Below are 25,210 nucleotides of genomic sequence, written 5' to 3' on the forward strand. Positions count from 1 at the left end.
TGGATTAAGGGTGAAAGGTCGGGGGGGGATTAAGGGTGAAAGGTCGGGGAGGGGGGGGATTAAGGGTGAAGGATCGGGGCCGGAGGCGGGGGGAGGTGGGGTAGAGAGTGGGTGAAAGAAGCTTCGGGAATGCCCCTCACCGTTAGCCCCAGCCTCCTGCCGAAAGAAGCGCTCCAGTGACATGGCTCGGTAAGTGTCAGCGCGGCCCCGGTCACTCCGGCCCTGGTCACTCCGGCCATCCTGGCTGACCAGCTCGAGCAGCTCTTGGCCCACCTGGTTCCCGCACTGTCCGAGCTGCAGGAGCACCAGCGCCATTCCCCTCCACAAACCCCCCACCCCCGGGGCTGTCTGTCTGTCTGTCTGACTGACCGACTGACCGCCTGCCCCCCCCCCCGGGATTAGGCCTTGCCCCGTTGCCACAGCAATGCGCGCGCGCTCTGGCGGGTTTATTGCGGGTGGGGTGGGCCTCCGTTTTGGCGCATGCGCGATTCTCGCTGTCCCGCCCCGTCACAACAACAACTTACGTTTTCATAGCGCTCTCACGCGCAGAAGAATGAGGTCCGGAAGTGTTTCACAGGGACATTGACAAACTCTCAGACCGAACCCCAGCTGACCAAATAAATATTTTAAAGTAATAACAAATCTCAAATGAGGGAACATTCGGTAGCAGCCCGTGGATCAAGCAGATTGAATGTTTCAGGGCACTGACCTTTCACTGAAACACAGAAGATAGGAACAGGAGGAGGCCATTGGTCCCCTCAAACCTGCTCCGTCATTCAATATGATCATGGTTGATCATCCAGCTCAATACCCTAAGGCCACCCACTCCCCCCATCCCTTGAATCTTTTCGTCACAGTAGCTTTTTGAAAACACAATGTTTTAACCTCAACCATTTCTGTGGTAGTGATTTCCAGAAGCTCACCACTCTCTGCATGAAGAAATTTCTCCTCATCTCAGTCCTAAATGGTTTGCCACTTACCCTTAAACTGTGACCCCTGGTTGTGGACTACCCCACCATTGGGAACATTCTTCCTGCATCTAACCTGTCTGGCCCTGTTAGAATTTGATATGTTTCTCTGAGACCCCCCTCATTCTTCAAAACTCCAGTGAATCCTAACTGACTCAATCTCTCCTCATACATCAGTCCTGCCATTCCAGGTATCAATTTGATAAACCTTTGCTGCGATCCATCTAAAGCAAAAGCATCTTTCCTCAGATAAGGTGACCAAAACTGCACACAATATTCCAGATGTGGAATAAAAACAAAGTTGCTGGAAAAGCTCAGCATCCGCAGTTCTTTTGGTTTTTATTCCAGATGTGGTCTCATCATTGTCCTGTATAATTGCGTCATGACATCCATGTTCCTGTACTCAAATCCTCTCGCTATAAAGGCCAACACACAGTGTGCCTTCTTTATTGCCTGCTGCATTTGCACACTTTCAGGAACTAGTGTATGATGACACCCAGGTGGCATTGAACATTTCCCTCTCTCAATTTACAGCCAATTAAACATTAATCTGCCTTCCTCTTTTTTGCTACCAAAGTGGATAACCTCACACTTATCCACATTATAGTGCATCTGCCATTCATCTGCCCACTTACTCAGCCTGTCCAAATCACACTGCAACATCTCTGCATTCTCCTCACTGCTCACCCTTCATTAGTACATCAGGCTTTAAGGAACATTTTAAAAGGAAGAAAGCGATGTTTCAGGTGGGAATTCCAGACCCTGAGACTTGGTAATTGGAATCACAGATTTGTTAAGGTGCAAAAGGAGGTCATTTCGCCCATCATGCCAGCACCAGCTCTTCAAGCATCATTATTTCACGCCAATCTCCTGCCTTTCCCCCATACCCATGCGTACTATTTCTATCCAAATAATCGTTCAATACCATCATTAGTGCCTCCATTGAACCTACTTCCACCACATTTCCAAGCAGTGCATTCCATATCCAAAACAACTCATTACGTGAAATACTTTGTTTCTCACTTCACCCTTGTTTCTTTGGTACATCAGTTTAAATTTATGCCTATAGTGATTGTAATGAGGTCAGCCAGGTGGACCTCATAGAATATGAATTCCCTAATTGGGCCTGTTAATCTGGTCCAATCAGGCAGCCCTGGCTGACAGATAAGTAGAGAAGTGTCAGATACCTTGCTCATCCTGAGAGCTGGCTCTAGGGAGCTGGATCACTGTCAAGAATGTTCCTCATGTAAATAAAGGGTAACTTGGTGATGGAATACTTGCCTCTGTGGAGTTATTTCATTGGCCTCATTGTTTTCTGAGCAGGGGTTTTCTCCCTCTATATGTTATCAAGCGCACTCATGATTTTGAAAGCCCTTATCAAATTTTCTTTCAGCATTTTTCTCTCCAAGGAGAACAAGTCCCAATGTCTTCAATCAATCCTACATTCTGTCGATAAAAATGGCCCCAAGTTTGCAGTTGCCTGCCACTTCAACACACCATTGTGTTCCCTGGCCAACCTTTCTTTCTCTGGCCTGCTGCAGTTCTCCAATGGGGCTCAGCACAAGCTGCAGAAACAGCATCACATTTTCCATTTGGGGACAGTGCAGCCTTCAGGAGTCAATACCGAGTTCAATAATTTGAGAGCCTGCTACACCTCCTTCCATGTCTTTTACCCACCCCCACACCCCAGGACCTATCATGACATGGGTTGCTTTCAGCACAGCCAACCCATTCTCACGCACTCATAGTCCCCATTATCACTAAGCTAGCTTTTCTTCTTCCCTCACTTACTATTAATAATCCGTCTGTCTGTCTAACTTTTCCCTCTATTTCTATCTCTCTGTCTTGATATCCATCTCCATCTCTTGGCTCACTCCTGCCCTGACCCCCTGTCATCTTGATAAATACTATTTTTTCCTGGCTACCATCAGTTCTGAAGAAGGGTCATCGGACTCCAACATTAACTTTGTTTTCTCTGCACAGATGCTGCCAGACCTGCCTAGATTCCCCAGCAATTTTTTTTTTCGATTAACCGTTGAGTCGCCCGGTTGGACCTGTGTTTTTTGCAAACAAATTACAACTGCCTTGCTTGCATGGTCTATGCCCTTATTCATAAATCGTTGGATGTGCCAGGATTTTACCTACTGCCTCAACCTGCCAGATATTTTCAACAATTTATCTATTATTAAGCCCAGGGTCCTTTACTTTTCTTTCATTCATTCATGGGACATGGGGATCACTGGCATCAGCATTTATTGCCTGTCCCTGGTCACCCTTGAGAAGGTGATGTTGAGCAGCCTTCTTGAACTGCTGTAGTTCATGTGCTGTGGGTTGACTCCACAATGCCGTTTGAGGGGAATTCTAGGTGTTTGACCCAGTGACACTGAAGAAACAGCTTACCTTGCATCTGGAAGGACAAGGGAGCGTCAATGGTGGAGGGAGTGGATGCTTGTGGACATGGTGCCAATCAAGTGGGCTGTTTTGTCCTAGATATGTAAGTTGCTTGAGTGTTGTTGGAGCTACACCCATCCAGGCAAGTGGGGAGTATTCATCTCACTCCCAAATTATGCCTTGTAAATGTTGGACAAGTTCTGGGGAGTTAGGAGGTGAGTTACTTGCTGCAGTATTCCTAGCCTCTGACCTGCTCTTGTAGCCAGTGTTTATGTGGTGAGTCCAGTTGAGTTTCTGGTCAATGGTAACTCCCAGGATGTTGGTACTGGTGGATTCAGTAAGAGTGGCACAATGATTAGCACTGCTGCCTCACAGCACCAGGGACCTGGGTCGAATTCTAGCCTTGGGTGACTGTCTGTGTGGAGTTTGCACATTCTCCCCGTGTCTGCGTAGGTTTCTTCCAGGTGCTCTGGTTTCCTCCCACAGTCCAAAGATGTGCAGGTTAGGTGAATTGGCTATGCTATAATGTCCAGGAATATGTAGTTAGGGGGATCAGCTGTGGGAAATGCAAGGGTTACAGGGATAGGGTACAGAGCGAGTCTGGGTGTGATGGTCTTCGCAGAGTTAGTGTGGACTTGTTGGGCTGAATGGCTCATTTACACACTGTAGGAATTCTATTCAAGTGATACTTGCCAATTGTCAGCCCACGTCTAGATATTGTCCAGATCTTTTTGCATTTGAACAACATAGGCACCCTTTTAGAATTGTATCATTTTCTAATATTCTCCAGGGTCTTCCTACCAAAATGGATCACTTTGCGTTTCTCTGCACATTTTGTCTGTAAATGTTCACCCATTCAATCAACTTTTCTTTATCCTTTTGAAGTTAAGTCCACTGGTAGTGCATATGACACACCAGCAAAGATACAACAAAATGCTCTCAATGTGAATTATGAGTGGGATTCTCCAGCTGATGTTTGATGTAAATGAAGATTCTAGTCAATAGGAATTAACCACCATGGCAACATGAGTTTCCATAGATATTTAAACTGGGAAAGAGTTAACAAAGTAAGTATTGATCCTACAGGGAGTGTATCTGGGCAATTAATAATGTGTTATGCCATCCTGGGGTAGCACGCTGAAAATCATGCCCTGCATTTCCTGAAGTCATCACAAAGATTTTAGAGATGGTAGAAAGCATGCATATTTCCCTAACTTACCTTTCTTTTACACCCAGGTTGACAGAAAGCACAGACCAGATTTCTGTACTTAACAAAAATTACTATTCTAGATTCTAACTACAGATAAACAGTTATGAGCCATCAGCATATAACTGTGCTGATTAAAACATTATTAAAACCCATATAAATGCCAGCTTACCCATATATGCAGACAGACACAGACAGAAAGAAGTGGATGTTATGGGTGGAAATAAAGACTAAGAAAGCAGTTCAGTGGTTCCTGTCACAGGACTTGCTGAGATAATTCTTGTGCTGATCAGAATGTTGCTTCTTGATCTTTCTTCTCTGGATGCTTTCACTCGTTACAGGAGACATAGGGTTCACACTCATACAGGTTTCTGGCTTATTAATTTAAATCATAGATTGCGACTGCTGAAGGAAAAGTAAACTGCCATGAGCTGTTCAGCTACCCAGAAACCAATCATGTTTTTGTTGTCATTGGCAACTCCTCACTGGTCCATAGAGCAGTCCTTTCCTTTAAACATACCCTTGGCCATAGGTGGTCTGTAAACAGCTCCCAACAGGTAACACTTACAATGACTATCAGTTTATTTGTTTCCAGATAATAATCCTTCAACAATTCTTAGCTTTTAAAAACAGTTAATTTCCCATTTCAGTCCACAAAAAAAACCCCAAAAAGTAAAAAGGCAGGTTTAGCAAATGGAAAATGAAGGAATGGAAGATGAATTGAACAGGAATATTACATCAGTTTTCACCAAAGACTATTCATTTGACATCCTAAAAACAACTGTAAATCAGAAAATGTAAGGGACAGAGCAACTCAGGAAGATTATTATTACCAGAGAAGTGGCCTGGAGCAAATTGTTGAATTTGTGGCATCACATGACGACAGGGCCTGATGAACTTCAATTTAGAGTCTTAAAAAGTGGCTAGTAGGTGTCTGGTTTTAATTTTTCAAAATTCACTACATCTGGGGAAGATGTATTCAAAAAAAGAGATAGATAGAAAGGAGGAAACTATAAGCCAGTTAGCTTCAATCTAATGCAGGGAAATGTTGAAAACTATTACTAAAGACACTATAGCAGGGCACTTAGAAAAGTTCAAGGGAATCAGGTATTCAACATGGCTCTGTGTAATAACGGCTAACCAAAGTATTGGGAGTTCTTTGAAGAAATAACATGTATTGTGGATTAAAGAGAATTGGGATCAGGTTAATAATTAGGAGATGAACCAGGTTTAGGATCAAGTTTGGGATCAAAGTACAATGTGGTGAAAATTGGTGGGAAGCCAGAAGATTGAGAAGCCTTTGAAAGCCAGCAGAGATGGCTTAAAAGTCAATAAGGGTGTGAGGTTCTGCACTTTGATAGGAAGAAAACACATCGACTATTTTCTGAATGGGGAAAGGCTCCAGAAATCTGAAGTGCAGAGGGATTTTGGAGTCTGGATCCAGGATTCTCATAAGGTTACCATGCAGGTTCAGTTGGCTATTGGGAAGGCAAATGTAATGTTAGTATTCATTTCAAGAGGATTAGACTACAAGAGCAGAGATGTACTGCTGAGGCTGTATAAGGTACTAGTCAGACAGCATTTGGAATACTGTGAGCAGGGGGAGGAAATAGTCTACTGGTATTATCGCTGGACTGTTAATCCAGAGACCTAGATAACCTCTACGGCAGATGGTGAAATTTGAATTCAATAAATAACTAGAATTAAGAGTCTAATGATAACCGTGAATCCATTGTCCATTGTTGGGAAAAACCCTTTTGGTTCACTAATGTCCTTGAGAGAAGGAAATCTGCCATCATTACCTGGTCTGGCCTCCATGTGACTCCAGACCCACTGTAATGTGGTTGACTCTTAACTGCCCATTGGCCAATTAGGGATAGGCGATAAATGCTGCCTAGCCAGCAATACCATCATCTCCTGAATTAATAAAGGAAAAAAAAGCTGGCCTTGGAAGGGCTCCAGAGACAGCCTACAGCCATAACAACCCTGGAGATGAAGGCCTTGTCAAATAGGGAGAGGTTGAGGATTCTGGCTTTGTACTCAATGGCGTTTAGAAGGATGAGGGGGTATCTCCTTGAAACTTATAAAATACTGAGAGGCTTGGATAGATTGGATGTGGAGAGATGCTTCCACTGGTAGGAGAGACTAAGACCCAAAGGCACAGCCCCAAGTGAAGGGATGACCCTTTGGAACTGAGAGGTGGAATTTCTTCAGCCAGAGAGTGATTAACCTGTGGAACTCATTTCAGCAGTAGACTGAGGAGGCCGAGTCATTGAGTGTCTTTAAGACAGAGATAGATAAGTACTTGGGGCAGCACGGTGGCTCACTGGTGAACACTGCTGCCTCATAGTGCCAGGGACCGGGTTCAATTCCAACTCAGGTGACTGCTTGTGTGGAGTTTGTGCGTTCTCCCTGTGTTTGCATAGGTTTCTGCTGGGTGGTCCGGTTTCGGCCCACAATCCAAAGATGTGCAGATTAGGGCGGACTGGCCATGTTAAATTGCCCATAATGTTCAGGGCTGTATAAGTTAGGTGTATTAGCCATGGAAAATGCAGGATTACAGGGATAGAGTAGGGGTTGGGTCTGGGTGGGCTGCCTTTCAGAGGGTCGGTGCGGAGTTGTTGGGCCGAATGGCCTCTTTCCACGATGTAGGGATTCTATGATTAATAAGGGGGTCAAAGGTTATAGGGAGAAGGCAGACGAATGGGGTTTATCAGCCATGACCAAGTAGCAGAGCAAACTCTATGAGCTGAATGGCCTAATATTACTCCTGTATTTTATGGTGTTGTGGATGATGGGTACAATTGGATCATGAATGGGAACAGGGCTTTAACAAACTGCCCACTGTCAGGCTAATGGCAACAGCGGAAGTAGCCCTGGCTGTCTGATCCCGGACCAATGGGAACGGCGGACGCGTGCTGAGCCTGGGCCAATGGGAGGAGCGGAAGGTAAGCGTGTGGGTTAGCTGTGGACCAATAGGAGCAGTGAATGGGGCGGGGCGTTTACAGTCGGTTGTGAGGGAAATGGCGGCCGCAGCCGGTCCCCCGGAGGTTCGGTGTATCGCATCTCGTTCTGTCCGAGCTCAGAACATCGTCCCCCGCCTTCAGCACGGCCGTTACACCGGGCACGGACCAACCAGGGTGTCACAGGTAAGTCCGGGGAGTAAGTGAGTAGCCAGACCCAGCCCTGCTCAAGCTTATGGGAAAGGCTGTGGAGCTCGGGCCTCCATGAGCAGCGGCCTGACCGGGCCTGATTCTGGGAGGGGAGGCCGACGAGGCCGCGTTTTCTCCCAAAGGGTATTTGGAAGCTGGGAAGTACATCACTGGGTTTAGGGAGGATATAGACCCGATGATTCACTCCGGGTTCAACTTTGACAAAACTCTTTGGCTTTAAGGTTTGAACCTGACTTCCAGCTCAGCCTGCCATGATAGGTTATCGGTGGAGAATACAAGAACTACGTTGTCGTACCTCAAGGTATTTAGACTAGCTTTTATAATCCAACTATATTTTCGCACCTTTACTTGGCCAATCATTTTGTTCTTTCATGGAATGTGACTGTTGCTGGCAAGGCTGTCCATCTTTTATTCCATTTTGAGCTTTTTGGATGATGAGGGTGGTTGTGAGTCATGTATAGGACAGACTAGGTATTTATATTCTGGTCCCAGACCAAATTTATATCCTGAAAGGACATTAGTGAACCAAGTGGGATTGTCTGATAATGAGCAGTTTTATGGGTGCCTTTACTGAGATGAGCTTGATTCCACATCAGTGCCAGTCTCCCACTCTGCCTCGATCCTCTATAATTTGCCTATTGACATAACTAGTCCACAAAGGATGCCATATCCCTAGTCTTGCATTCATCCCCAGAACATCTGGACATCAAAAACACCTACGTCAGGCTCCTTGTCTACAGCGCTGCCTTCCACACCACTATATTTTCCAGACTGATCTCAAAACTCTGTGATCATTGTTTCGGTCTGTTCTCTGCAACTGGATCCTCGGCTTTCTGACCCATAGGCCGCAATCAGTGAAGATAGGTAACTGCACCTCTTCCACAATAACGCTCAACACTGGAACTCCCCAAGGATCTGTCCTCAGTCCTCCTACTGTACTCCCTGTACGCCTACGACTGTGTTGCCAAAATCTGAATGAACGCTATCTACAAGTTCATGAATAACACCACTGTAGTGGGACAGATACCTAACAATGATGAGTCAAACTACAGTAGGGAGATAGAGGGCTTGGTGACATGGTGCAATGAAAACAAACTGTCTCTTGATGTCAGCAAAACTAAAGAAGTGATCGTTGACTTCAGAAAGAAAAAAGGAGCGCACTTGCCCCCCCCCCCCCCTATCTGTATCACAGAACTGAGGTTGAGAGAGTGAAGAGCATCAAGTTCCTCGGAGTGACGATAACCAATGACCTGTCCTGGATTTCCCATGCAAATACGACAGTCAAGAAGGCACAACAAACCTCCTCTTCCTCAGGCAGCTCAAGAAATATAGCATGTCCAAAAGGTCCTTCCCCAATTTCTACAGATGCACTGTTGAAAGCATACTGTCTGGGTCCATAATGGCCTGGTACGGCAACTGCTCTGCCCAGAACTGTAGGAAACTACAGAATGTGGTGTGTACAGCCCAGACCATCACGGAAGCCAACTGTCTATCCATGGACTCTATTTATATGGCTCGCTGCCAACATCAAAGACCCTTCACACCCCAGTAATGACCTCCTACAACCTCTTCCATCAGGCAGAAGATACAGAAGCCTGAATGTACGCACCAGCAGGTTCAGGAACAGCTCCTTCCCGGCTGTTATCGGACTGATGAATGGACTGTCTAGCCTCGAGTAACGCTGATCTGTCCTCGTGCACGCTCTGTGCAATGTAACCTGTATGTCTCTATCTAAATCTTTTTTGATCTGTGCATCCTTTGCTTATTATGATCTGCCTGTACCGTTGTAAACAAAGCTTTTCACTTTCGGTACACGTGACAATCAATCAATCAATTCCGCTGATGTGGTGGGATTTGAACCCAGCCATCGCATTACATTAGCTTGGAGTCTAGGTTACAAGTTAAGTGACATTACATCCATGACACCATCTCCCCAATTCCCAGCATTCATCCCATTTTTTTTTCTGTGCTAGTTCTTTTGAAAACCCTGTATTATTTTCTTATTCAAATGTTTATCCAATTCCCTTTGCAAATTATTTCACACATGATAAAGTCTTGAACACTATTCAGTATATGCAATGATCATTTAGTCAGATTCCGTAGGGTCTTTTAAAAGGCAATTGATGCAAACTTAATTCCGTAGGCTATATTAAGAAAGCTGAAACCTGGAGCAGCCAGGAAAGGTTATGACTGACCGGTGGACTCAGTTTACCAGCATGCCAGTGTTGCTTCTAATTGGAGTGCAGGGCCCCAAGGAGAGTGTCTGTTTGTGATATGCAATTCTCTGATTCATTGAATTGGCTGTGCAGTATTTTGTCTGAGACAAATGGAAATTTCTTCAGACTGCCCTTATTGTAAACTACTAATAGGAAGAAAACAGGGTAGATTATAAACTATTTTCACTGGTTGGGCGTTCCAGAACGAGGGGCCATGGCCTGAAACATAGGGCCAAACTGTTCACGAGAGATGTTAGGAAGCACTTCTATACAAAGGAAGGTTGATATTTGGAACTCTCTTTCTCAAATGGCAGTAGATGCTGGATCAGTTGTTAATTTTCTCTCTCGGAGAGATACATTTTTGTTAAACAACGGTATTAAGGGGTATGGACCAAAGGGAAGTATATGGACTTCAGCCACAGATCAGCCATGATATCATTGGTACAACAGGCTTGAGGAGCTGAATGGCTTATTCCTGTAGTGATGTTCCTATCTCCTTTTTGCATTCATGTAGATATTTATTACAGACCTGTATTTTAACTACTCCCATCGGTTTAACCCTGACACATAATTTCAGTAGCAGTAAACAAAGTCTCAACTAATTTGGTAAACTATTTCTTTCTCATCCTTAGTCAGCGTCGGCATGGTCGGTGAGATCAGCTGTACCCAGTGGCTTTGAGAGTGTATAACTTAGGGGCCGGTCTTGCCCAATTCCACATTTGCCAATCTAATTGTCTCTCAATCAACTCCAACAATGGCTTTTCTTCCTGCCATCTTGACTTAACCGAGAGCAGTGTGCCACTAATCATGCCCACTGTTACACAAATCGTCACTATATGGATGCAATCCCAGTGAGATCACCAAAATGACCTGACTATCTGCTACCTAGGATAAAAGTAATTCACAGCAGCTTTCACTTATATCTGAAAAATGTGATTTATTTTAACACACTTTTCACTGTCCATGTTAAAATTTCTAATTTGCGTGTGGGGGGGAAGAGAGAGAAAAAGATGCTCTCTGACTGCAGGCTCTGGACGTTTTCCATACTCTGCTGCTGTTGGCACTTTCCTGCCCTTTTCCTGTTACCCTTGATTTCCCGCTACGGATCAAGAATCTATCTGACTCAACCTTGAATATACACAAGGTCTATACCCCCACATTTTTGTGGTAAGCAGTACCAAAGAATCTTAACCCTCAAGAAATTTGTTGTCTTCATATTTAAATTAGTGCTTCTTTATTCTGAAACTCTTCCCTCTGGTTCTAGGCTGTCAAATGAGGGGACATGTTTTACCCAGTTAAATCCCTTAAGCATCCTATATTTTTCAATGAGATCACCTCTCATTCTTCTGAACTTGAGTTCCAACCTGTTTAGCCTTTGCTCATAAGGCAGGCCCTCCATACTAGAGATCATCCTCACGAATTTTCTCTGAACTGTTTCAGGCAAAGTGATATCATCCCTTAAATAAGGGGGCTGAAACTTCTCAGTACTCCAGATGTGGTCTCATGAGCACCTTGTAAAGTTGCTGTAAGACTTCCCTACTCTTCAAGTTCAGCTCTCTTGAAATGGTATTAAAATGATTTCCAAATCATAAAGGGTGTTGTGAGAAACTTTTTTACACAGAGCATAGTTAGAATGCACTGCTTGAAAACATGGTGGAACGTTGTCGAGGTATTCAAGAGATTAGATTTTCTTTTTGATGTGTATGCATTGGTCAATGGGAAGAGGCAGGACGTCACCGGCTAATGGTGCAGGCATGATGGGCTGAATGACCACCTTCTGCACTACAATAACACTGATTCTGTAATAACTCTGAACATTCCGTTAGGCTTCTGATTACCCACTGCAGTTCTGTGCTAGCTTTCTGAATTTCATATGCAAGTACACTCGAGTCCCTCTTAGTAGTTTCTCTCCATTTAGATAATCTGTTCTGGTCATCCTTCAAAAATGAACAACTTCACATTTTCCCAATTATAACTTCATTTGCCACTTAATCTATCAAGATCTCTTTGGAAACTAAGTATTCAAAAGAACAAAAGAGAAGTAGAGCATGGGAACAGGCCCTTCGGCCCTCCGGCCCTCCAAGCCTGTGCTGATCATCACGCCCTAACTAAACTAAAAAACAAACCACTTGCCCTTATTCAGTCCATATCCCTCTATTCTTTCCCTATTTCTGATGCCTATTAAATATCGCTAATGTGCCTGTTTCCACTACCTCTTCTGGTAGTGTGTTCCAGATTCCTACCACTCTCTGCATGAAAAACTTCCCTCGCACATCCCCCTTAAACTTTTCCCCCTCTCTGCCTTGAACCTGTGCCCCTTGTAATTGAAACTTCAACCCTGGGAAAAAGCCTTTGACTATCCACCCTATCTAAGCCTCTCATAATTTTTAGACTTCTATTAGTTCTCCTGTCAGCTGCGATATTTCCAGTGAAAACAATCCTAGTCTTTTTAACTTTTCCTCCCAGTCAATGTCCTTGAAACCAGGCAACATCCTGGTGAACTTTCTCTGCTCTCAAAAGCTTCCACATCCTTCTGGTAACATGGTGACCAAAACTGCGCACACTACTCCCAAATGCAGCCTAACAAGGATTTTGTATAGCCGCCATGTGGTTTGTCAACTCTTGTACTTCATGCCCCAGCCGATGAACGCAAGCGTGCCATATGCCTTCTTAATCACCTTGGCCGCCTGTATTGCCGCATTTAAGGAACTGTGGACTTGCATGCCCAGATCTGTCTGTATGTCAATGTTCCTAAGCGTTCTGCCATTTACAGTGAGAGTCGCACCTAAATTTTATCCTCCAAAATGCATCACCTCACATTTGCTTGGATTAAACTCAACTTGCCACTTCTGTGCCCAAGTCACCAATTTATGTATATCCTGTTTTATCCCTTTCACAATTGTCAACACAATCAGCATCTCCGCCAGTCTTTGTGTTATCTGCAAACTTAGTAGTCAGACCACTCGCGTTTTCCTCCAGACCATTTTTATATATATACAAACAACAGAGGACCTAAGACTGGTCCCTGTGGAACACCACTAGTCACTGGTCTCCATTCTGGAAAAACACCCTCCCTCTGTCTCTCACCCTGCCTTTCTAACTATTTTAGTATAGTCTGCAATTTGGCTAAAGCACATTCATTTCCTTCCTCCAAATCATTAATGTATTTTGTAAACAGTTGCGATCCCTGAATTGAACCTTGTGAAACTGGTGGTCATGGGTTGCCAACCTGAGAGAGTTCCTAATCGCCACTCACTGTTTCCTGCCCATGAGCCAATTCTCTATCCATACCAATATATTACCTCTAACATCATGGGCTTTTATCTTATGATTTAACCTTTTTTGAGGTAGGCCCTACCTGCTTAACCTTTCATCATAAACTATATCCTTCATTCCAGTAATCATATATGTGACCCTTACTGGAACTGATTCGATTTAAATTATATCCTTGAACAGTGATATAGTCTGCATACTCCAGATGTAGACTTTATAAAGTCCTGTACAGCCACAGCAACATTTCTCAATTTTTATCCTCCATTTCCTTTGCAACAAAAGCCTTCATTCTATTTACCCTCAGAATCACTCGCTGCACCTGCATACCAGCATTTTGTGATTCATACACCAGGGCACCCAGGCTGATGTACCAAAGTTCCTTCGAGTGTCTCTTTTTGGATAATATGCTGCTTTTTAAACCTTCCTGCCAAAATGAACAAGTTCATGTTTTCCTGCATTGCATTCCCTGTTTTTGCCCACCCACCCAACCTGTCTAAATCCCACTAAATGCTTTAAGTCCACTTGACAACTTCATTTCCACCTGTCTTTGTCATCAGCAAATTTGGCAGTTGTGTATTCTGACTCCTAAATCAAAATTATTGGTATAATTTGTAAATAGTTGAAGGCCCAGCGCTGGTACCTGTAGCACTTCACTATTAACAGCTTACTAACTGGAAGATGAGCCATTTATTTCTGTCCTGTTAGCTAAACAACTCTCTATCCATTTGAACATACAAGCCCTGCAACCATGATGACTTATTTTGAACACTGGCATCTGAATTTTTTATTTTAGAAATCCAAGTGCACCTCTTCTGTAAAGTTTCCCATTATTCACCTTGCTTATTTACTCAAAGATCTGTAATTTATTCATCCATGATTCCTCTTTTGTAACACCATGTTGGCTATGCCTTTGCCCGATTGTATTATGATTTTAATTATTGTGCTATTGCCTTCTCAGTGACAAATTCTGATATTTTCTCAAGCCTGTGTTGGACTAAATGACTTGCAGTTTCCTGCTTTTAGCCTCATACCTTTCACATAGTTTTGCATTGGTGATTTTGAAATCATCTAAGACCTTTCCAGAATATAGGAAATTTTGAAAGATTAGAACCAATACATCTAATATCCCTACAACTATTTTGGGTAAGGCTATAGGATGAAGACACATGTCTGGGGGATTTTTCAACCCTTAAGTTCTATAGATTTCTCAATTCCATTGCACAACTGAGGAAAGTGATACATAAATAAGGGAGGCAATGGCTTAGCAGTATCATCATTGGAGTAATAATCCAGAGATTCCGGTAAAGTTCTGGGGACTTATGATTTTAAAAACCCACGACAGCAGACAAAACTCAGGAATTAAAAATAAAACTGACATGGTTCACTATTATCCTTTAGGCAAGGCAGCTTCCTTCCTTTCCTTGTCTGACCTTCATGTAACTCCAGTCCCACAGCAATGTGGTAGTCTCTTAACTGCCTTCCGATAGGGCCTAACAAGCCATTCAGCTGTATTAACTGTGAGAAAGGAAAAATGTAATTAAAACTGGACTGACCACCTGCCATGACCTAAGGCACAGGAAGTGTGAATGGCAAACACAGCCCTGTCAATCCTGCAAAGTCCTCCTAATATCTGGGAGCTGGTGCCAAAATCAGGAGAGCTATCTCAGACCAGTCAAACAACAATGTGACATAGGTATGATTGTGTGAACAATTCAAACACAATGTCCCACGCAACACTATCACTTGCCAGCAGAAGCAGTGACATGGTGGTATACGTTCAGGAGGGAGCTGCCCTGGGAGTCCTCAACATTGACTGTGGACCCAGAAGTTGATTACCACTGCATGAATAAGTGCTCTGACATGTTGAGCACACTTGAGGAAACCGAGGATGGCAGGGGTGCAGAATATACTCTAGGTAGGGGACTTCCATTAAGAAAAGTTCAGAAGTACCACCACTGACCAAGCTGAAGGTAATAACCGCTGGACTGGGTCTGTGCCACATTGTGAGGGAACTACTGGGGGAAATACATACATACTTCTTTGAGAAGGTGTCCAAACAGGTGGATGAGGGTAAAGCGGTTGATGTGGTGTATATGGATTTCAGTAAAGCGTTGGATAAGGTTCCCCATGGTAGGCTATTGCAGAAAATACGGAGGCATGGGATTGAGGGTGATTTAGCGGTTTGGATCAGAAATTGGCTAGCTGTAAGAAGACAGGATGGTGGTTGATGGGAAATGTTCATCCTGGAGTTCAGTTACTAGTGGTGTACCTCAAGGATCTGTTTTTGGGCCACTGCTGTTTGTCATTTTTATAAATGACTTGGATGAGGGCGTAGAAGGATGGGTTAGTAAATTTGCGGATGACACCAAAGTCGGTGGAGTTGTGGATAGTGCGGAAGGATGTTGCAGGTTACAGAGGGACATAGATAAGCTGCAGAGCTGGGCTGAGAGATGGCAAATGGAGTTTAATGCGGAAAAGTGTGAGGTGATTCACTTTGGAAGGAGTAACAGGAATACAGAGTACTGGGCTACAGAGTACCGTCAAGTCAGGGGATCCACCCTGGCTCAATGAAGAATGCAGGAGGAGTTGCACCAGACATACCTAAAAGTTGACAAGTTGAAGGTACAAGACCGGACTACTTGCATACCAAACAGCACAAGGAGTAAGTATGGAGGCAGCCAACCAGTTAGACAACAGATTAGACCTAAGCTCCACAGTCTTGCCACATCTAGTTGTGAGTGCTGGTGGAAAATTAAACCGCTCTCTGGAAGTAGCTTCAAAAATATACCTATCTTCCATGATGCAGGTGTCCAGCATATCACTGCAAAAGGTAAGGCATTTGCAACATTCTTCAGCCAGAAGTTCCAAGAAGGTGATCCATATTAATCTTCTCCAGAGGTCTCTAGCATCACGGGTGCCAGTCTTCAACAAATTCAATCCATGTGCTATCAATAAACTGTTGGAGGCAGTATACTACAAAGGCTATGGATCCTAACAGCATTCTGGAAATAGTGTCAGATGTTGCCCCAAAACTTGCTCCTCTGTGTCGAGCTGTTCCCAAACAGATATAACACTGACACCTGCCTGACAATGTTGAAAATTGCCTAGGTGTGGTCTTTGCGTAGACAGCTACACAAGACAAATCCAACCCAGCCAATTATTGCTGAAGTGTACACGTCATATTTATAAAATGGTGGAAGGTGTCAACAACAGTGCAATCAGGCAGCTTTTGCTTAGCAATAACCTGCTCGATTCCTGCCAAGGACATTGGTCATTCTTTAACTTGTTATAGTCTGGATTCAAACATGGACAAAACAGCTGAATTCCAGGGTACGTTTGACCTAATATGGCATCAAAGAGGAAGGGAAGACTGTCCGTTGATTCGAGTCATACCTGGCACAAAAGAACATGGTTGTAGTGGTTGAATGTTAGTCCTCAGAGTTGCCGGGCATCTCTGCAGAAGTTCCTCAGGGTAACATCCTTGGCCTAATGATCTTCAGCTGCTTTATTCGTTACCTTCTGTCCTCAAAAAGTGCACAATCAGCGAACATTCCCATTTCAGAATGTTCAGCACCATTTGTGAATCCTCAGATATTGGGAGCCATTGACCAGAAACTGAATCAGACTTGCCATGTAAATACTGTGGCTACAAAAGCAGGTCAGAGGTTAGGAATTCTGCAAAAAGTAACTCAACTTCCGACTTTCCAAAGCTGATCCACTATCCTTAAAGTGCAAGTCAGGAGTGTGATGGAAGTTCCCCATTTGCCAGATGCAACCTCAGCAATACTCGCCAATTGATGCCCATCCAGGGTAAAGCAGCCTGCTTTATTGGCACTGCATCAACCAATCTGGTTCCTCCACCACAGATACTCGTAGTAGTGTGCAATGTCTGAGATGTACTGCAGAAATTCACCAAGGTTGTTAATGCAGCATCTTACAAACCTGTGACCACTGCCATCTTGAGTGATGGACAGCAGAAGCATGGGAGCACCACCACCTGCAAGTTCCCCTCCAAGCCACTGACCATTCAGACTTAGAAATATAATCGATGTTCTTTCACTGTCACTGGGTCAAAATCCTGGAACTCCCACCCTAACACCATTATGGGCCAACCTACAGGACATGGACTGCAGCAAAGTCAGTTCAACACCTTCTCAAGGGCAAAGATAAAAAGCCCAGCCAGTGATGCCCATGAAAGCAAAAGTTTGTTTGTTTTTTTAAAAAAAAAAATGTCTGTTTCATCTCGTGCAAGAGTATTTTCTATTTAATTGGATGAGTCAATGCTCTGAGGAATCAGAGTCCACCTGCTTGGTTTAAATGCATTCTCCATGGTGGCACCTCTCCCAGTGAGCACTCGTGATACAGTATAATACATTGCTCCCCTTTGTATTTCTTGGATGTCATGATGAGTGCAAGCTGAGTAGCTTTGACAGAATTTTTCTTTTTCTTACCAAAACCTGAGTGAGACTACTTCTCAAATGTCACCATGGAAAAACCAGTAAGCCAAAAATAAAATGCAGGGCTATTGAAAAGCTAAAACATAAATTTCATGAGCTTTCGACTGAGTCACAGTGATTTCAGTAAAGACTACATGCCAGTGAAAGCCAGTGCTATTAGCAGTGTACCATGAGCCAAAGCTGCTTAATGATTTTGATCATTTTTGCCAGTGAGTAATAACCTAAAATGCATAATACAAGAGTTTGTTTGCAAGAAAATATCCAATGGATTTTGAAGGTATTGGCCATGGGCATTCTAGGATCGGTTTATTTCAGATTTTTTTTCTGTACATTGCATTTTATCTCAATTCTCTGTAGTATATATTTCCTCTCCCTCACTCTTCACTCATGCTTAATATGTGGCATTCACATTAAATGGTTGAAGTTGATGTCCTAAATTCAGGACCATCCTGAAAGTGAAGGATTTAAATCAAGTAAATTGCTATGAACATGTGGCAGTTTGGAAAGTGAAACACAAACTATTGCTTGGAAATCATCATCTATTGTAACCCTTCTCCTGTAACAGAAAGGAAGATGTGAATTTGAGAGTTGGCACACCTCTTGAATTCCTTGCTATTTCACATTCATTCATGGAATGTAGGAATATATGGCATTTATCGTTCATTGCTAATTGTGGAGGAGATGCTGGTTTGCAACCCTTTCCAACTGCATTCCATCAATACAGCCATTAGTGCTGCCAAGGAGGAAGTTCTAAGATTTTGATCCAGTGTCTGAGAAGGAACTTTGGAAATATTTTCAGTTTTTTATTCAGTAATGAGAAGTGGGGCTTGCTGGCTGGCAAGCATTTGCCTGTCCCTAGTTTCCCTTTGAGAAGGTGATAGTGAGCTGCCTTCTTGAACCACTGCTTTCCACATGCTGTCAGTTGACCCGCAATGCTCTTATGGAGAGAGTTCCAGGATTTTGATATAGCAACACTTCAGGAATGGCGATTTCTGTTTCCAGATCAGGATGGTGAGTGGCTTCGAGGGGTGGTAGTATACCTATGTATCTGCTGCCCTTCTCCTTCTAGATGGAAGTGGTCATAAATTTGTAAGGTGCTGTCTGAGGATCTTTGAAGAATTTCTCCAGTGCATCTTGTAGATAATACACAAAGCTACTGAGCGTTGGTGATGGAGGGAGTGGATGCTTGTCAATGTGATACCCATCAAACATGCTGCTTTGTCCTGGATGGTGTCAAGCTTCTTGGGTGTTGGAGCTGCACCTGTCCAGGCAAGTGGAGTATTCTATCACACTTCCTGAATTGTACTTGTTAAATGATGGACAGGCTTTGGGGAGTCAAGAGGTTGGTTATTTGCCATAGTATTCCTAGCCTCTGACCTACTTTTGCAGCCTGGAGAGGTCCTCCTCTCCACTCCAGGATCTTCAGCAACCACAACAGTCTTCCAATGTGCCAAGTATAACTCCATCCAGCAGAGAGTTTGCCCCCAATTCCCATTGATTCCAGTTTGCGAAGACTCCATGATGCCACGCTTGGTCAAATGTGTCCTTGATGCCCAGGGCCGTCACTCTCACCTCACCTCTGGAATTCAGCTGTCTCGCCAATGTTTGAACCAAGCCTGTAATGAGGTCAGGAGCTCAGTGGCCCTGGGAGAACCCAAACGGGATGTCACAAAGCAGGTTGTTGAGCCCGTTGCTTTGGTTAGTCTAATTCAGTTTCTGGTTAATGGGTAAACTCTGGGAGGTGTTCGTAGGAAGGCAATGGCCTATTACCTCGAGACTATTTATCCTAGGACCCCAGTAATGATGTGGGTACAAATCCAGGACGGCAGATGGTGGAATTTGGACTACATTATAAGTCAAGAATTAATAGTAATAATGATGACCATGAAACTGATGTTGATTGTCAAAAAAAAATCCATCTGATTGACTGGTGTCCTTCAGGGAAGGAAATCTGCCATCCTTACCTGGTCTGGCCTACAAGTGACTCCAGACCCACAGTAATGTGGTTGATTCTTAACTGCCCCCTGAGCAATTAGGGATGGCCATTAAATGCTGGCCTGGCCAGTGATGCCCACATCCTATGAATATACTGGGGGGGAAAAAAGGATGTTTCTGTTGGAGGATTCAGTGCTGGTAATGCCATTGAATGCAAAGTTGACACAGCTAGATTCTCTTGGAGGTGATCATTACCTGGCACATGCATAACATGAATGTTACTGGCGTCTTTCTTGAACTAACCTTGACTATTGTTCAAGTCTTGCTACATATGGGCATGGACAGCTTCAGTATACGAGAAATCCGTGGGATGTAGGTGGCTGAGTATGCAATAGTCTCAAAATGAGAATCTCAGTAATATCAGTTTGAAACACTGGCTGGTAGCTAATGTAGGTGTGCATGGCCAGATCTGATGAGTGTGCAGCTCTTGATTCAGGATAGGATGCAACCATTCATAAGCTTCAAATGCTCTTCAGAGGGTTGGTGTGGACTGGATGGGCTGAGTGACGTGCTTCCACACTAGGGATTCTGAAAGAATATTTGCAGGTAAATGACAGGAAATACTCAATTTATTTCACAAGTATATTAAGGATAAAAGGATAACTAGGGAAAGCGTAGAGCCTATTAAGGATGTGCATGGACCTGGAGGATATAAGTAGGCTTTTAAATTGTTTTGAAGGAGGTTGAGTGATCCGGCAGGTTTAAAAGTAGATAAAAACCAAAAGAACTATGGATGCTGCAAATCAAACAAAAGCAGAAATTACTGGAAAAGCTCAGCAGATCTGGCAACATCTGGAGAGAAATCAGTTAATGTTTCTGGTCCAGCGATACTGAGCTAACCAAAAGCCCCTCCCCATGGTGGAGGGATCAATGATTAGGGCCATACCTTAAGGTAAAGGGTAGAAGGTTTGGTGGGGATTGGGTAAAAAGATTTTCCCCTTGAGGCTGTTGGGAATCTGGAACTCGCTGTCTATAGGTTGGTAGAGACAGAAACCCTCGTAACATTCATAATTGGACGTGCATTTGTACTGCTGACACACAGTTCTGTAGCCCAGGTGGTTGTTGACTGGCGATGTCTTGCTGGACTGAAGGATCACTTTTCTGTGCTGTAGACCTATGTTTCTCTGTTAGCAATGTACGATAACTGAAATTCCTGCAGCGCCGTGTTTAGTAGATGGGATAGGGTAATGTTGGTGACGTCAACTTGAAGGTGAAATGGGCCACGGTTGAAGCTTTGTAGTAAATAGACAAAGTCAGGGACCAGAACAAATAGGAAGTAGAATAGTTTATGATGAGAGTATGTGAAATCCGAAGCTCTCTGGAAAAATTCCATTGGCTTCATTTATGAAAAAGGGGTGTTAAATCATGTATCCTTTTTATCTGCACTTGGCAGCAAGCACAAGCTGAGTTGCAGTTTAGGTATTGAAACTCCTACCTACTGCAACTGTATTGCATGTTTAAGAACTGAAAATAGTGACTCTGCTTTTCTACAGAGGTCTATCCCCAACCATCATAAAACATAGAATGGAACAGCACAGTACAGGCCCTTCGGTCCGCGATGTTGTGCTGAACTTTTACCCTAAACCCAAGGTCTATCTAACCTCCACCCCTACCTCATCCTATCATCCATATGCCTATCTAATAGCCGCTTAAATGCCCCCAGTGAGGCCGACTCCACTACCCTCTCCGGCAATGCATTCCACGCCCTGACCACTCTGAGTAAAGAACCTACCTCTGACGTCTCCCCTATATCTACCTCCACTCACTTTAAAACTATGCCCCCTCTAATAGCTACCTCCACCCTAGGAAAAAGTCTCTGGCTGTCTGCTCTATACTTCTGATCATTTTGTACACCTCTATCAAGTGTCCTCTCATCCTTCATCGTTCTAAAGAGAAAAGCCCTAGCTCTCTCAGCCCTTCCTCATAAGACCTGCACTCCATTCCAGGCAACATCCTGGTAAATCTCCTCTGCATCTATTCCAATGCTGCCACATCTTTCCTGTAATGAGGCGACCAGATCTGGACACAACACTCCAGATGTGGTCGAACCAGGCTTTTGTATAGCTGGAACATAACTTCACGGCTCTTGAACGCAATCCCTCTACTAATGAAAGCTAACACACCATATGCCTTCTTAACAACTCTATCCACCTGGGTGGCAGCTTTCAGGGAACTGTGACATGAACCCCAAGATCCCTCTGCTCCTCCACACTGCCAAGAATCTTTCCATTAACCCTGTATTCTGCTTCCAAGTTTGTCCTTCCAAAATGAATCACCTCACACTTTTCAGGGTTAAACTCCATCTGCCACTTCTCAGCCCAGCTCTGCATCCTATCAATGTCCCTTTGTACAGCCTAGAACAGCCCTCCGCACTGTCCACAACGCGACCCACCTTCGTATTGTCCGCGAACTTCCTAATCCACCCTTCCACTCCTTCATCCAAATCATTTACATAAATCACAAATAGAAGAGGACCCAGCGCGGAACAGATCCGTTGTCTGATGACAAAAATCCATGACTACTTCTGCTATTTTCATCAGAACTAATACATTTTTTTTTGCAGTTATCTAATTGTTCCATTTTTCTTCTGCACTTTCATTTACTATGTGCCCTCTTATTTTGCAGGAAGCAGTTGTGAAGTGTAGTATTGAATAGCTAATTGGAGGATAGTGCACGATGTGTTCTTCAATGTCGGAACCACTTGGCGTAACTTTAAATTTTACAGATGACATAAACCTTTGAAATGCTGTAATCCTGAAGAAGTTAGTGAAGCTTCAGAAGGACGTTTTAAACCGTAGACATTATTTTGAGAACAATGTGATTTCATGAAGTGGGCAAGTGGAACTGATGTCCTGAACAAAAAGTATCACCCAACTAGCATCACTAAAATCAAATTATTTCATTATTTGTCTCAGCAAGCTATATGAATTTTCAAATTTCTTCATGGAATGTGGACATTGGCTAGACCATAATTTATTGCCTTTCTCTAACTGCACTTGAGTTTGAGGTGATGAGCTGTCTCCTTGAACTACTGCAGTCTGAGATGTAAGAAGGGACTTCCAGAATTTTGATTCAGTGACAGTGAGAGAACAGCAGTATAGTTCCAAGTCAGGATGGTGTGTGACTTGGGGAGGAACCTGCAGACTGTGGTGCTCCCGTGAATCTGATGTTCCTTTGCCTTCAGCCAGCGAGCATGCTGTTCAAGGAGCCATGGTGAATTGCGGCAGTGCTTTTTATGAACGGTGCACCGTGCAAGCATGCAAACCAGGATAAAAAGTAGTCTATTCAACCCTTTGAGCCTGCTTCACCATTCCATAAGGTCATTACTGATCTGATTTTAAACTCAAGACTACGTTTCTGCAGATCCCCAATAATCTTTCGTCTCCTTGGTAATCAATCTGTCTACCTGTGCCTCGTAAATATTTAAAGATTCCTCCTCCACTGCCTATTGAGGAAGGGAATTACAAAGACTCTCAACCCTCTGAGGAAATCCCAACCCTATCACAGTCTATACCAATGATCTCAGTGTGGGAGCCAATCTCAAAATTTTGAAGTTTGTGCAAACCATTTAGAACTGAGATGAGGAAGAATGCCTCATTTGCTTTGGAATCCTCTACCTACAGGACAGTGTAAGATTAATCACTAAGTAAGCTCAAAGTAGAGATTGATATATTTTTGATCGCTGCATACATTAAGGAATGTGGGGAATGTAGCCGTGAGATAGATGATCAGCCATGATCTGGAATGGTGGAGCAGACTTCAGAGGTTGAGTGGCCTACTTCTGCTCCTGTACTTTTACTGCTGGAATTATCAGGGCCCTTTGCCTTTGTGAATATCCAGTGATAGCAAAAAAAATAGTTGAACTCGCATGGAAAGAAATGAATTGTCTGAAGACTGGAGTACTCCACAGGTGGTGGGGATGGATCATCTTTCAGCTTATTACTGAAGATTGGGACAAATGCTTTTGCCTTATCTTTTGCACCAATGTGCTGAGTTCCCGCATTGTTGTGAAGTGGATATTTACAAAGCTGCCACCTCCTGTTGGTGGTTTAATTGTTCGTCACCAGTTATGACTAGCTGTGACAGGGCTGTAGAGCTTAGATCTGATCTGTTAGTGTCGAGTCGCTTATCCCTGTCAATTATATACTGCTTCTATTTGGCACAAAGTAGCCCTGCATTGTAGCTTTACCAAATTGGCACCTTTGCTTTATTTTCCCTAAAAACATAAAACTGAAGATGCCAAGATCTGAAATAGAAACTGCTGGTGAAACTCCAGTCTGGCATCTGTGGGAAGTAAGAGTGAATATTTCAAGTCCAGTGACTCTTCCTTTTTCTTTTGCTGGCCTGGTGCTGCTCCAAGAATGTCCTCCTATGCTCTTCACTGAACCAGGATTGATCCTCAACTTGGTAGTAATTGTTGAACCATTGCAGTCTATGTGGTGTGTAAAGGACATATTTTTTTCTGTATCTTTGACCGCAGACTGCCTTTGGAAAAGGGCTCGTTTAAAAGCCAAGAAAGTTGAAGGATTATAAATTTTGAAAAGAAGGTCCTTGATACACTAAGTGCTGTTTTAAACTGCTGTTCATTCAAGCAGTGGGGGAGTTCACTACAGATGACCTCGAGCTAAAGATTGCATATTGATGGAGCTTCAGCTAGCAACAAGATGCTGTGTGGACTTGACTGGTTATAGATGGCAATAGCTTTCTATAAACAGTGACTCCCATGTAGCTGAGGGTGTGAAGATTGGGCATAAACCCTCTGGAGAGAAGGTTTTTGTTTTGTGGTAAAAAGCATCTCCACCCTGTGTTTATTTCCCCTCACTAGTTGCTGTACGCTGTGACTTGTAACTAATAAGTTAAAGACCTTTTACAAGTGTGAGCTAGTCAGCCTGTGCCTCCAAACAAGTGAAAGTACCTGAGAAAAGAGGCTTAAAATCTGTTGACCTGATCACCTCAGTAAACCCTGTGAACAGGACCACAGCACTCCCTTTTTTCAGCCTTTTACCATAACACCCATGTTTCTTTTCTATTGATTCTTTTTTTTGTCTATGGAGAGGTGGTGTTGTATAAGTGGGCTAGTGTCTTAACTAATAGTTATGTTGTTGCTTCATAATTCTTTATCTGCAGTTAGAATCAATTTACTATTTATTTGTAATATAATCATTCTTCAGTACAGAAACCTAGTCAGTGTCTTCTGTCCACCCAGGTCTAAATTGGGGAACTTTGCATACATTTTAAAGTCGTAACTTTTGTGACAACTCACATAGCAGTGATGTGATTCCCAGTGCCAGTGATGCTAAACAGTAGTTATGACCACAATATGCTTAGGCTGTTGACTAAGGTACTGGAGTTGATGTCTGGTGGTCGAGCCCATTCATTCCTTCTAGCAGACTTGGTAGCAGTTAGGTACAAGTGAGCACTTTGCTAGGCTATTTCAGAAGATATTGAGTCACCACATAGCTATGGGTGTGGAGTCACAGGTAGGTTTGACCAGGTGAGGATGGCAGCTTCCTCCTTTTAACATACATGT

The 25,210-nt window shown here is 43.6% G+C and overlaps 1 protein-coding gene across 1 annotated transcript in view; it reads left to right on the forward strand.

The window, feature by feature from the left end:
- The first annotated feature begins 7,498 nt into the window (after positions 1-7,498).
- Positions 7,499-25,210, forward strand: part of LOC109920094 (short transient receptor potential channel 4-associated protein) — a 119,270-nt gene continuing 101,558 nt past the window's right edge. Inside the window, exons 1-2 of the mRNA XM_048608494.1 lie at positions 7,499-7,514; positions 7,546-7,715. Coding sequence (XP_048464451.1) covers positions 7,499-7,514; positions 7,546-7,715 — 186 coding nt within the window. The remainder of the gene's footprint in view (positions 7,515-7,545; positions 7,716-25,210) is intronic.

This window comes from Rhincodon typus, chromosome 19 (assembly GCF_021869965.1).
Source record: "Rhincodon typus isolate 14 chromosome 19, sRhiTyp1.1, whole genome shotgun sequence".
Lineage (NCBI taxonomy): Eukaryota > Metazoa > Chordata > Chondrichthyes > Orectolobiformes > Rhincodontidae > Rhincodon > Rhincodon typus.